Below are 13,446 nucleotides of genomic sequence, written 5' to 3' on the forward strand. Positions count from 1 at the left end.
CTTGCTCGGGAAACCACCCATTGCAACTGAAATGTTTCTCAACTTCTGCTTTGCCACCTCTATTGTAAACCATGACATCAAAACATTTATTCTAAATCCCTACTGTTCAGTATTATTACCTATGACAGCAGTGTCCAATATTTTGAAATAGTTCACCGTCTTTTGGCTTACTCAGTGCTACTTCTGCAAAGTCCTAAAAACAGAGAAAGAAAATATTTGTGATGCACCCAGCACTGACGTCACAGGCATCATCCATTAAGTGCCTATAATGCTAGCACATTGCTCATACCCACAGCTGTGAGTGGAAACCAGCACTTTCTGAGAAAAAAGAAAGTTTTTAAATTTTATTTTAAGTATGTATATCCCATCATTAATCCAGAGATCTCAGTGCAGGGAACAGTAAGTCTGCAATAAATAACAATCAACAGCAATTAAAACATGGCACATAGACCAGATATAAAGCAACTAACTCAGCATAGAATCAGTCACAGTCCCCAAACATCTTTGTAAATAGCCAGGTTTCAGACTGTTATTAGAATAACATCAGTCCAGACATGCATTCCCATCAAGAACAAGTCATCCACCCAGTTCCCTGATATTGGAAACATCTAACCAGAGCATTTTCAGTCCAGATTCATTTTCCAGTTACTAGACCTCATCTAGCCAACCACAGCAGCCAGACACCAGATGTACAAGAAACTGCACATCTTCAGCTGACTCAGATAACATGAAAAAACACAGCTGGGTGTCATCTGCATATTGATGGCATCCAAATCACCTCAGCCAGCAGCTCCATATAGATGTAGCATTGGGGACAAAATAGAATCCTATGCGACCCCTCAAACCAATTTACATGGGGCTGAGTAGAAGCCACACACTTCCCACCCTCTGGAATCGGCCCTTTGGTTAGGACTGGAACCATCACACCACTGTGCCTAATACCCTCAGTACATAAAGTCATTCCAATAAAATGCAGATCTAGGAGAATCAACAGAGCTGCACTCTCTCACTACAGAAAGAAGTCGTCCGCCAGGGAGACCAAAGCCAAACTGGGGCCTAAAGACAGAATGAAGTGAATCTAGATAAACAGCCGTCACCAAGAATATCTGAAGCTGACTGGTCACCACCCTCTTGAGTGCCTAAGCAACTAGGCTATATTCAGAATAGACCTACTGAAAGTAACAGGACATGACTAAGTTAGGTCTGTACCTCTAGTGCATTAGCATGTTGGTTCAAATCTACATAGAGTAAGGCACGGTTGATCAACACTTTCAGAACAATGTCCTTGCTGGGCTCAAGAAGAAGAACAATCCCATAATCTTTCAAAGCCTGTAAAAATACACACAGTAACTGGTAAATAGTGCAAAATATGGAATCTCATTATCCTGTATAAAGACATTCTAATCTCCCCATCTGATTAATTACCTGTTTGCTTTTCAAAGAAATAAAGCAGGGTGGAGAAGCCTGTGGCCCTTCAGATGGTACAGAGTGAGCTACAACTCCAACCCTCCCTGACCATTAGCCATGCGGACTGTGGCTGATGGGAGCCAACAAATTCTGAAGGGTCAGAGGTTCCCCATTCCTGGAATAAAGGCTTGAGAAATGTGGCTTAGATTATATAACTTTACTAGGGTGTCTAACAAAGAATTAAATGTAAAATTTTCCAAGTTTCAGCAAAGTTCAGAGAAAATAATTAATTTTCAGTATTTTGTTTTATCCTTAGTTTCATGAACTATAGTGACTATAAAGTTTGCTGTTATGAAATACAAGGGAGAAATAGATTAAGAATAAATTTGGCATAGCTAAAAGCAATTCATTCTTCCCAACCTGGCGATTTGGGGAAAGAAAAGGACCTTAACCATGGCACTGTAGCTGACAGGAGTGCCTTGAGCGACCCTTGGAAGTCAGTTTATCATCAAAACTACAAGATGATATCATGGACCTTGGAATTTCCCAATTGCACCATCTGCTTAATCACAAGACTATTGATTTTGTACTACCTCTGGTCATCTTAGTAAATCTGTCTTTAACTGCAGTAGTTACATGTGTCTGATTAAGTTTTATTGGTTTTCACAGAATGTCTGATAAAGTTAAGAAAAAATACAGCAAATTAAGAAAAATACAGCATTTAAGTAAGTTTTTTTAAATGCAGGTTTTTTTCTTTCACTGAATTTGCACATTCAGCAAATCTTTTATGAACCAACCATCAAAGTATTCCTCATATGGGGTACAAAGGGAGGGAAACAGTTAAGACCAGTGGGTTTTGTGGGGGGAATTGCCTATGCAAATTAGCATATTTAGTGTAATTTGTGCATAGGAAATTTTTCAGTGTGCATATTTAGGAAACAAGGCCAAAAATTTTGAAACCTCTAAGCTTGCCTAATATTGTATTTGCAACTGGCATCCATTCATTTAACTAATAAACTTATGAAACAGAAAGGTTTCCATGGAAAAGCAAAACATTGGAAAATTTACATTTTGGAAAAATTTACATCCGACATCACTGGTTAGAATATTCATACACTAATAGGCTTGGGATGTAAATACTGAAAATGCAAGTAAAAGCAACTGGCACTTTTTGCTGTCAAATATTGGCATCATGACAACAACAAAGCTAAAATCAACACAGAAAGGCAGAACAACCACTTGTCATTTGCCATATTAAATGTGCTTTTGCAATCATCTATTCGCATCACTGTGGGTTCTTAAGGTGTGCAAGGGTCTGTCAATGTGATGCTATAAATTCATAAAATCATAGAATAGCCTTCCCCAAACTTGGTGCCCTTCATCTACAGTGGTGCCTCGCAAGACGAAAATAATCCGTTCCGTGAGTCTCTTCGTCTAGCGGTTTTTTCGTTTTGCGAAGCAACCCTATTAGCGGCTTAGCGGATTAGCGCTATTAGCGGTTTAGCGGCTATTAAAGGCTTAGCGGCTTAGCGGCTAAAAGGCTATTAGCGGCTTAGCGGCTTAGAAAAAGGGGGGAGCGGAAAAAAATCGCAAGACTCGCAAGACGTTTTCGTCTTGCGAAGCAACTCAAAAACGGAAAACCCTTTCGTCTAGCGGGTTTTTCGTCTTGCAAGGCATTCGTCTTGCGGGGCACCACTGTATTAAGTAACTCCCATAATCTCTGAGCGTTGACCATGCTATCTGAGGCTGATGCCATGTTAGGGAAAGCTACCACAAGGATCCAAATGCAGAGGCCGTTACCAACAAAGTAACACAGTGTGAAGCTCCCCTTCACACTGTGAAGAGCTCAATGCAAATGCTACAATGTACACAGAACTCTAGACTGAAGTTAGTAAACACAGTAAGTGAACAAATGTCATAAACTGGAAAAAGGCATGATAATTAAAAATAAAAGCAGGACATTCAGATTCAGAAATAGAGGTAAAGCAATTGAAAAGTATTATGTGACTGCCCTTTAAAAAAGAAACATACATTTTTGCTGTCCTTCAAGCAGTGGTAAGAAAGTGCTCTATTGTAATATGCCAAAATGCAACCATTGTCTAGGTCTATAGCTTTACTTAAATCTTCAACGGCATGTTTGTAAGTCTGTAGGGAAAAAATGACATGGCATTAGTCATATTACCTAAACTTATCAAATAATCTGTATAAATGAATATCGCTACACATTCCTCTATATGTAATCCTGTGTTGCCAGGTTTTCTATTGATATCTGTTGAAGTTTATAAAATTATGAAGGTGAAAACAGCGGAGAGAATTTTTCTCTTTCATAATACAAGTGGTCATTCAGTGAAGTTACCTGGCAGGAGATTAAGGACAACATTTCTTCACACAAGGTATAATTAATTTATGGACTTCACCACCATAAGACATAGTGATGGCCAGCAGGTTATAGGGCTTTAAGAATAGTTAGATAGAAAAATAGATATAGGAGGCAGAACAGATCTAACCAAGCCTATTAATCAAGCTTGATATTCAAAGGCAGAATACATATATGTTACCTGATGCTGGAAACAGAGAATGACCATCACCTATTGCCTGCTTGTAGTGGCCTGTGTCCTCTGTTTGAATCAAAGCAGATTTTTGTCTGATCCAGCAATGCAATTCTTTTGGAAAAAGCACCCTGAGATTTTCAGGGATTGGGCAGATGAAAGGGGCAGATGTTTATAAGCTTCACAGGGATCTTTTCTTTTAAAGTATTACCTCACCTATATTAGCTCATACTGTCTCCCTAAAACAGTTACCAATGTTATAGTTATAGTTATTTTTAAAACAAACCAACGCTTGTGTCCACCTTCATGACCTGAAAGTGTGCTATTTCTTACAAGTGGCAATTATTATTAAACTATGGGAGGAATTCAGCATTGTACTCATGTGATTGTCACGTCAGAGCAAGCATTTTGGTTTGGCAAAGGAACATTCCCCCTCTCCTCCTGCCCCCCATGCACTGTTTTAGAGATTCCCCCTCCCCAAAAAATGAACCAATTTCAGGGGAACAAGCAGGAGGGGTGGGGACTTGTTGTGCAAGGGGAAACTGGGCTTCTATTGACACTGAATCCCACCCTATATTTCAAAAATATGTTCAGTTAAGGCTGATTACTTCATTAGTGTGTTAATCATAAGTTTTCGACTCTTCTTTAAAATGAGCAGCAGTGTACTCAAAACATCTGTCTTTACCTGCAAAAGGCAACATACTTCATCACAAAAAACATAAGACAACCTTTTTACCCTGTTATAAAACTTGAGTGCTCCTCTGTAAAGATAGGCTCTCACGCTAGTAGGCTGAATTCTGAGGGCTTCATTGCAATTCATTATTCCCTTGGAGAATCTTCCTTTGCATCCATAGTAAGCAGCACGGCTTAAATATGCCTTTACAAAAGCATTATGGGGGGGGGGGAAACAAACACATTTTAGAAGGAAACAAACACCAACAGGCCCAGTACCAGACATTATGCTGCCTGAGATGGCTAGTAATTCTGCTGCTGCTCAGTCTTCTTTATGGTGCTAGTAAAGCAAACATCCTCCTCTTTCACCCTGCCATCTCCTCATTCCTGCTCCTCCTGTTACCTCACTTTATTTGTTTCTTTGTTTTCTTTTCCTAGAAGTTTTTCCACTCACCTAGCTCTGAGAAAGAGCCAAGTGAAGTCCTCTGGGTGAGGTGGCCTGGGTTACAAATAACTTTTAAGATTTCTAAATTTAAAACAGCATTTCGGGGTCCAGTAGCAAACTATAGCAGCAGTTTAGGCAACCTTCTGGTTACCTTGTCCAGAAGGCCTCACTCTGCAGAAGGACCCCCTTTTGCATGAGTACCTGGCAAGAGATGTTAAATAGGAATGTAACAGAGGCCTCTAGAAAACTGCTTGCATGCTAATGAATGCTTCTTACTATATAGACACAGAATGCCTACACAGAGATGTATGTGTTTGGATAGGTAGGGGTGTGGCTAAATGAGCAGGCCTGAAAATTCAGCCCACACCATTGGCCCTCGTGTACCACGAAGTAAATTTAATGAAGAGGAACTAGAATAAACTTTTCCAGGGATTTGCAATCTACTATTTTTATTGCTCAGGGACGCGGGTGGTGCTGTGGGTTAAACCACAGAGCCTAGGACTGGCCAATCAGAAGGTCGGCGGTTCAAATCCCCACGACGGGGTGAGCTCCCGTTGCTCAGTCCCTGCTCCTGCCAACCTAGCAGTTCAAAAGCACGTCAAAGTGCAAATAGATAAATAGGTACCATTCCGGCGGGAAGGTAAACGGCGTTTCTTTGTGCTGCTCTGGTTCGCCAGAAGCGGCTTAGTCATGCTGGCCACATGACCCGGAAGCTGTACGCCGGCTCCCTCGGCCAATAAAGCGAGATGAGCGCCGCAACCCCAGAGTTGGCCACGACTGGACCTAATGGTCAGGGGTCCCTTTACCTTATTTTTATTGCTAAATGTAGAACATTGAGATAAGATAAGCTCTATTTCAGTATCTCCAAAAATCAAATTTTCAGCATTACCTGAAAATGGTCTGGTTGAACAGCAAGTGTTTTGTTAAAATCTAATATGCACTTAGGTTGATGGAGCTGCATTCTGCAAAGCCCTCGCTGATAGTATGCATCTGCATAACGTGGATATAGCTTGACAGCAGAAGTAAAAGCGTCACAGGCCTAAAAATACAATAAAGTTAGTATTACTAAATATTGCCCTTTGTCTAGACTATATTGTCAAGAATATAAAACGTTTACAGCTTTAGGACTTTGTACTGCATGAAATTAGGCAAATGATACCAGTTATGGAGAGATAAATTCCAATGTTTAAATAGACCTCACATTCTGAAAATAGGTTTTAACACTCTTCAAGAGGCCCAGACAGTATCTGTTGTTATATGAGGTAGTAAATAGGACCATTTTTTAGATATTAACAAATTGGCCACATATTAACAAAACAGAAGTTTAATGTCTTATTAAGACTTCTAATTGTTATTATATATCCCAGACAAGACCATTTACTGCCTAATTTTTTCATATTGACCCAGTTTGACTATGCTGTAACTGTGATGCTTAGATTAGTTTTTAGTTGCTGGTTTGCTAATGGTGCTATACATATTGTTATTGTTTTACTGATGATTTGTTAATTTATATAATATGACTTATGTCATACCTGGGATGTATTATTATGTTATTGTTATTTATTGTCTGTGAGCCTCTTTCAGATTCGTTTTAATGGAAAGAGGAATAGAAAATCTAATTAATCAAATCTGTCCAATTTGGCCATTTTGTTTACTGCACTTAATTGAACAAGAATATTATCAGCTGTTTGGACATATAAAGTATTTTAATTCCAATTTAAGGAAATCACTCAACAAACCTTCTTGTTACGGTATGAGGTGAGTGGCCACAAAGAGGGTGGGTGGCTTACTCTTGACAAGCCCTCTTGATCAAAATATATGCTCTATATGTTTTAGAGAAGATAGTTAAATTGATCAAAGTGAACCGTGTCCTGCTGTACCCAGCGCAGGCTTTCACAAGGGGCATAGTAGAAGTGATCAGTATTTTGTTTTGAACTCTCTTATTCATATAAAACATTTAAAGTTAATTTTCTATAGTATATCAAGGGGGCAGGGGGACATAACATACTGAGGAAACACAGACACTTAACTAAATTCTTCAGCACTCATCCCAACAATTTTGCTATGAAAATGCAATGCCAATGAAAAGGAAGGAGATGATGGTTCAAATACCAGAATTTACTCTCATAGAGACAGTAAGGTTTTGCCCTCCCATTCTGGCTCCTGTTCAGCCACTGCCACCTTCAGCTCAGACATCTCCTGTGGGTTGTTAATTCCCTCTTCAGTCCCCAATAAGGCTCTCTGCTCTGCAGGATGGATAGGAAATGGGAGAACCTCCATCCCCAGTTCCTATTATTCACACACCCCTTCTGCTTCTGCCTCGTCCTCATCAGTCTGAACTTGCCAATCCATGTCTGATCCCAATGGAACCATGGGGTTCAAGACAGAAAATCACTGCAGGGTATTATTAATCATGGCAATTCACAGAGGGGAATTAATTAAAATAATCAATTATGACAATCACAAAGGGGAATGAATCGTAGACAATTATTGAAGAAATTTGAAGGAATTTAAGAACCAACTGAACGCAGAATCAATTAATATCAATCACACAAACTAGCAAAAGGAATAAAAAAAATGTAGACAACCACAGAATTAATTAAGCTTGTGACACTGGAACAGCCAAGGGAAGATTCCACTTGCCACAAAGATTAGACACACAAAACTAGCTACAGAGACAGAAAAACACAGAGAAATAATTGAGAGAATGAATAAAAGGATCCTGAGCACACAGAGCTGAAAACAGACAAAAGTACAAACCTGAATAACAAAGAAATGCAGAAAGAATTGCTAAGCTATTGCCAGAAACAAAAGGCAGGAACTTCACTGGGGTTTCTTCTGGGAACAGGCTGCTTAGAAGTTCCTGAGACACAACTGCATTCCTGTCTTCAAGCATTAGAAGTTCAAGCGTGCCAGCACGGGACAAGAACAGTGGCAAATTGATAATCCTGTAAGCCTAAACATTTGTTGCTTTACCAGATGAAGTACTATTGTTATTAATTTATTTATTATAAAAATGAATCCCCTACCTATACATATACTAAGCTGATAATAGCTAAAAACATTATTGCAATAGAAGTATAATTGCAACCCATCAATAGCTTGGCTGGTTGATTAAATATATTCCAGGAATTCAACATGGCGCTAAGGAAAATGATCTTCCCTCTCCTACCCTCACACATTGTTCTGGGAGATCTGCTGACCCTCCAAAACAGATCTGAGGGAGGTGCACAGGGGAGAGGAGAGGAAGGAAAGCCCTGTTGTGCCAAAGGGAGTCCTTGCATTGGCTTCTCCTCGCAGAACGGGGTAGCTAAATCTTGCCCTTAATCTCTGTGCCTAGGGTGACACTATCCTAAGAGGTGTGACTGAAGTGCTACTGCCCAATTGGAATAGCCCTGAGGTACCAGCAGGAGTCTGACCAAACTGTGGGAGGCGGTGAAAGACAGGAGTGCCTGGCGTGCTCTGGTCCATGGGGTCACAAAGCATCGGACACGACTAAACAACTAAACAACAACAATCCCCTTCCCTTCAAATTACTTTGTCTGACATGCCTAAGCAACATTTAACACAGTTTTGGACTCTCAACAAACCATTGAAGAGTATCCCAACGGTCAAGTCTTTAACTCATTTCAACTCCACAATCAAAACTTTTGTGTACAATGTTTAAAACCAAAATGCCATAACACTTAAGAAATATGTACCTCCAATAAGGAGACTTGCTTCATATAGCACTGGCCCATAAAAAAATATATTTCTGCAGCTTCAAATGTATTAGGTGTAGATCTTGAAGCGGCAGTATCCATCAGCCGCTTCAATGCTTGTTTAAAACTGGCTACAGCATCCTGTAATAAAAAGTAAGTGTAAAATATAGTTAACTGATGTTTGCAATCCCAGCCTTGAGAGTGATCGTGCTGATCAGTTTGCTCAATGGTGAATCAGTCACCCTTTTGAATAACAAAGTGGCCTCCATCTTTTTTTCAACGCTGATATATTTACTTCGTTTTTTTAAAAAAATAAAGTAAATACCCAACCCTATAGATTCTACACATATGTTTACAATTTTATGCACACTTACTTGGGAGTAAGTTCTATTGAAATCATTAGTTACTTCTGAGTAGACATGCATAGGTTTGCTACATTCTTACATACTGTATGTACTGCAGCAAAGAAGACCATGTAATACAGCTCTTTTTTTGGCACCAGGGAAAGAGGATCTAAGGTTATCCCAGTAATGAAAGCTGGACAGAAATACAAACTTAATGAGTTGAATACATAGCCAGAAAGACTGATTTAGTTGCAGCCAATTGACATGTGTCATGGACTAGGCTGTCCAGTTAAAAGAAACAATCCATTTTTACTTCTGCACAGCAAGTAATGATCTAAAACTTGGCCTGCTTTCATCTGGCACCTTGAATCCAAAGAGTAATTGCCATTATTTTTCTACATATTTATCAAGTAGGCCCTGGTAAATGTAATCTTCCCAAGTACTGGTGACACCTGAAGTAGCACATGGGAAGATTCCATTTTTGAGGGTTTACTTTGGCTTCACAGAACACCAGATATCAGAGAAGCATGGCTTGCTGCCATGGCCAGAGTTAGAGAGGCATCATTAACCTCCAAATAGGGTGGAAGGGACGCAGGTGGTGCTGTGGGTTAAACCACAGAGCCTAGGGCTTGCCGATCAGAAGGTCGGCGGTTCGAATCCCCATGATGGAGTGAGCTGCCATTCCTTGGTCCCTGCTCCTGCAAACCTAGCAGTTCGAAAGCACGTCAAAGTGCAAGTAGATAAATAGGTACTGCTCTGGTGGGAAGGTAAACGGTGTTTCCGTCCGCTGCTCTGGTTTGCCAGAAGCGGCTTAGTCATGCTGGCCACATGACCCGGAAGCGGTCTGCGGACAAACACCGGCTCCCTCGGCCGGTAAAGCGAGATGAGCGCCGCAACCCCAGAGTCATCCATGACTGGACCTAACGGTCAGGGGTCCCTTTACCTTTACCTTTAGGGTGGAAGAGGGTATGGGGAAGGCTAGGGGAGATGAGGATAAAAAGGAGAAATTTTCTCTATTTCAGATTAAAGTCCAAGACAGATAAAAATATAGGGATCATACACAGAGGCCAGTGAGATTAAATGAGCTCTTGACAAATTAACTATTGAGTGGCAAAGACAGCAGAAAAGAATGAACAACCAGCAGGATGCTGTGTCCCAGCAGAAAACAGCAAGGAGGAATAGAGATTTAATAAGAAATGAAATAGTCACCAGAACCCATGCAGAATTCTATCAGCCTCACATATTTTCCCTATAGCTTTCAAAAATAGTTCCCTTCAAAACCGCAGAAATACAAGAGCATATCTTTAACCTTATATTTTTTGGCTTTCATTTGGATTTTTCCAAGTAGAACAAACATGGCACAATCAGGTTGGTTTTCGGAGGCTGCAAGCGCACACACAATGGCCTTGTTGTGATTCTGACAAAATGATTGAACAAGTGCTTCTTGAACAAGCGAACATTCAAGGGGTCCTGTAAAATATTGAAGGACAACTTCATTCTGGGCCAACCTATTTATTATTGTGCATTTCAATGTATAAATACAGATATCATAAGAGACAGGCAAGCTTCATAGCCAATGTTAATATAAATGTTCAGAATGCCAAAGACTCGTATTAAACTTCTGTTAAAGCACTCGGCATTCAGAGAATACCAGAGTGATGTACAGAAACCAAATATAAAGCATAATACAGCAGTGGTTCCCAATTAGCTTATTACTAGTTCTGCATGCTCAACGAGACTTTGGGCTTATATTTCTTAGACAGCCATCATACCATTTTATGCCAACAGGGCTTCGCAGCTACTTAATTTTCAATTTTTATTTAGCTAGCCACCTTAACAATTATCTGTATTTTTGTCGTTTTAATGGTGCATTCATTGTGTTTTAACATTGTGCACCGTCATGATATTTTGTGATATGGTGGTATAAAAATACTTTTATTTTTAAAAATGTCAAACCATTTTGAACTTGAGGGGACTCCCCCCCAACCAGAAAAACACAACTGTGATAGGGTATGAGGGTTTGCTGTTCAAGAAAAGTTCCAGGTGCTCCTGCGCATGCTTCAAGTAATCCTTTGGACCTGGGCCATAGCTTCACAGTGCACAGAAAGGTAAAACATAAACAGACAGTACCTTGACCCATTTCTGCAACTTGGTGTATGCAGAAACTTGCAAGATCATAATTCTGCATCTCTAGTAAATACTGTCCTCTGTAAATGAAGCATTTTAACATACATTAATTGCTTGGAATTTCTATGGAACTATTTATTTGTTTTCTAATAGCAATAGAATAACAACAAAGATTTAAATATTTGAGTAAATAAAATTACAGAATATTATCAACTCTTCATTGGCTATACATTCAGCAACCTTTTTTTAAAAAAAATATTTATACTTTTCAGATATATACAATTCATTTCGACATTTTAAAACTTGACTTCCTTCCCCCTTTTTGTGCGGTTCCTTAAATTTATTTTTACTATGTTCTGCATATCCAAATTAACTTAACGTGCTCATTTATTTATCTTCTTTACATATATACTCTTATATAGCTTCAGGTTATTACAATAATCCTGCCAGTGTTTTTATCTGTTTACAATTTACGTGTAAATATTCAATAAACCATTTCCATTCTTTTATAAAAAGTTTTTTATATTGAGTTCTTATTCGTCCAATAAGTTTTGCCATTTCTGCATATTCTATAAGTTTTTGTATCCATTCTTCCTTTGCTGGGACTTCTTTTTCCCATTTTTGGGCAAGTAACATTCTTGCCACTGTAGTCGCGTACAAAAATAAATTTGTATACAATTTAGGTAGTTCTATCCCTATGAATCCCAGAAGAAAGGCTTCTGGGTTTTTCCACAAACGTTATTTTAAACATCCTTTTCATTTCATTATATATCATTTCCCAGTAAGCCTTAACCTTACTACAAGACCACCACATATTAAAAAAAGAACACCATTCAGCAACCTTTGCATCATCCCTAATAAAATACCTAAAATATATCTACTAGGAATAAAATGTGCTAATTCACAATATTTATACCCACTCTCTATCTTTATTGACCCTCAGGGCAAGTTACATAAATAAAATAAATATTAAAATATCCAAAAGAAGCAGATAAAAGTACAAATCAATGGACCAAACATATGTAACATAACAGCCTGGAAAAATAGCTCTTGAGCTGATACTAGAAGTAAAATATTCCATCAGATTCTGACAATCCCATTAATTTGTTTTTAATTTAGGCAAATTTCATTTAGTCAAATAACGCCCTAAGAAATTCTATTTCTTTATGTATTCAGTTATGCACTGAAGAATCTCAACTATTAAGCCCACTTTAATTAGAGTAGCATTCTTGATGAAAGAATAATATTCATCCAGCACTAAAAGACCTAAAAACTAAATTTAAAAGGATACAAACTACTTTGGTAGATCACACATCTGAAATCATAGTGAGGACCTATGAAGCAGCTGAGTTGTATGCTGCCTTCAAATATGAGTCAATGAAGCCTGAACTTCAGGGCTAATGGAGGGAAGTTGAGTTCAGTCCTCCATCTCCTTCAGAGCTGAAGCCATTGCAGAAGGTTCTCTTGGGCTGACAGAATGGAATGCAGTGCTCCAGCTTCCACGATGACTTCACAGTCAAAGCAAGGAATTTACAAAGACCAAGTCCTAGCCCAAGGATAGCCAATGTGGTGTTCTCAAAATGTTACAGGCCTACAACTCCATGCTGGCTAGGGTTCATAGGGGTTGGGCTCCAACAGCAACTGGAGGGCAACACAGTGGCTACCAGGCCAGTTAAGGGTTAGCACCTGCACTCTGCTACCAATGTTATTTCTTAGCAACATGAAGGCAGCACAGTATATATGTGCAACCCTCAACCCACATCAATGTAATTTCTGTGATTCTTCAACAAAGGTTGATATTCACCAAGTATACCAAGCCACCACTAGTAACCTTCAGTGTCCCTAAACAGACACCAAGAGTCAAACTAGACATGGCATTAATGTATAAATGCATTTATACATGTATGAATACACATTTATTCATTCATTCATTTATACATACATACATGGTATCCCAACCACATTCCTGGTAATGACCCAGACTAGTTCACTCAAGGAAGGAAACAGAAAGTTTGGGAGGTAATTTTTCCCAGAGTGTGGTGTTGGGGGAAATGATTAAGAATACTCCCTCAAAACTGTTTTTTTAAGTTTAAAAAAGAAACATTAAATGTACTAGCACATTTAACATCACGTCAAAGGCTTACATGATACATACAGTGATAATACAGGTGGACAATAAAAGTAGGAAAGAAAGAAACAAA

At 39.1% G+C, this 13,446-nt stretch overlaps 1 protein-coding gene across 3 annotated transcripts in view; it reads right to left on the minus strand.

Annotated features, from left to right (window-relative positions):
* Window positions 1-13,446, minus strand: part of TTC6 (tetratricopeptide repeat domain 6) — a 73,970-nt gene that overhangs the window by 15,616 nt on the left and 44,908 nt on the right. For 2 of the 3 annotated variants that reach the window (XM_053380012.1, XM_053380024.1), the window contains 8 exons: window positions 11,249-11,325; window positions 10,428-10,588; window positions 8,775-8,915; window positions 5,963-6,112; window positions 4,693-4,833; window positions 3,439-3,552; window positions 1,210-1,329; window positions 120-193 (listed from right to left, as the gene is read on the minus strand). In XM_053380012.1, the coding sequence (XP_053235987.1) occupies window positions 120-193; window positions 1,210-1,329; window positions 3,439-3,552; window positions 4,693-4,833; window positions 5,963-6,112; window positions 8,775-8,915; window positions 10,428-10,588; window positions 11,249-11,325 (978 nt within the window). The remainder of the gene's footprint in view (window positions 1-119; window positions 194-1,209; window positions 1,330-3,438; window positions 3,553-4,692; window positions 4,834-5,962; window positions 6,113-8,774; window positions 8,916-10,427; window positions 10,589-11,248; window positions 11,326-13,446) is intronic. The other variant, XM_053380020.1, reaches the window with a different exon arrangement.

Source organism: Podarcis raffonei, chromosome 1, assembly GCF_027172205.1.
Source record: "Podarcis raffonei isolate rPodRaf1 chromosome 1, rPodRaf1.pri, whole genome shotgun sequence".
NCBI classification, from domain to species: domain Eukaryota; kingdom Metazoa; phylum Chordata; class Lepidosauria; order Squamata; family Lacertidae; genus Podarcis; species Podarcis raffonei.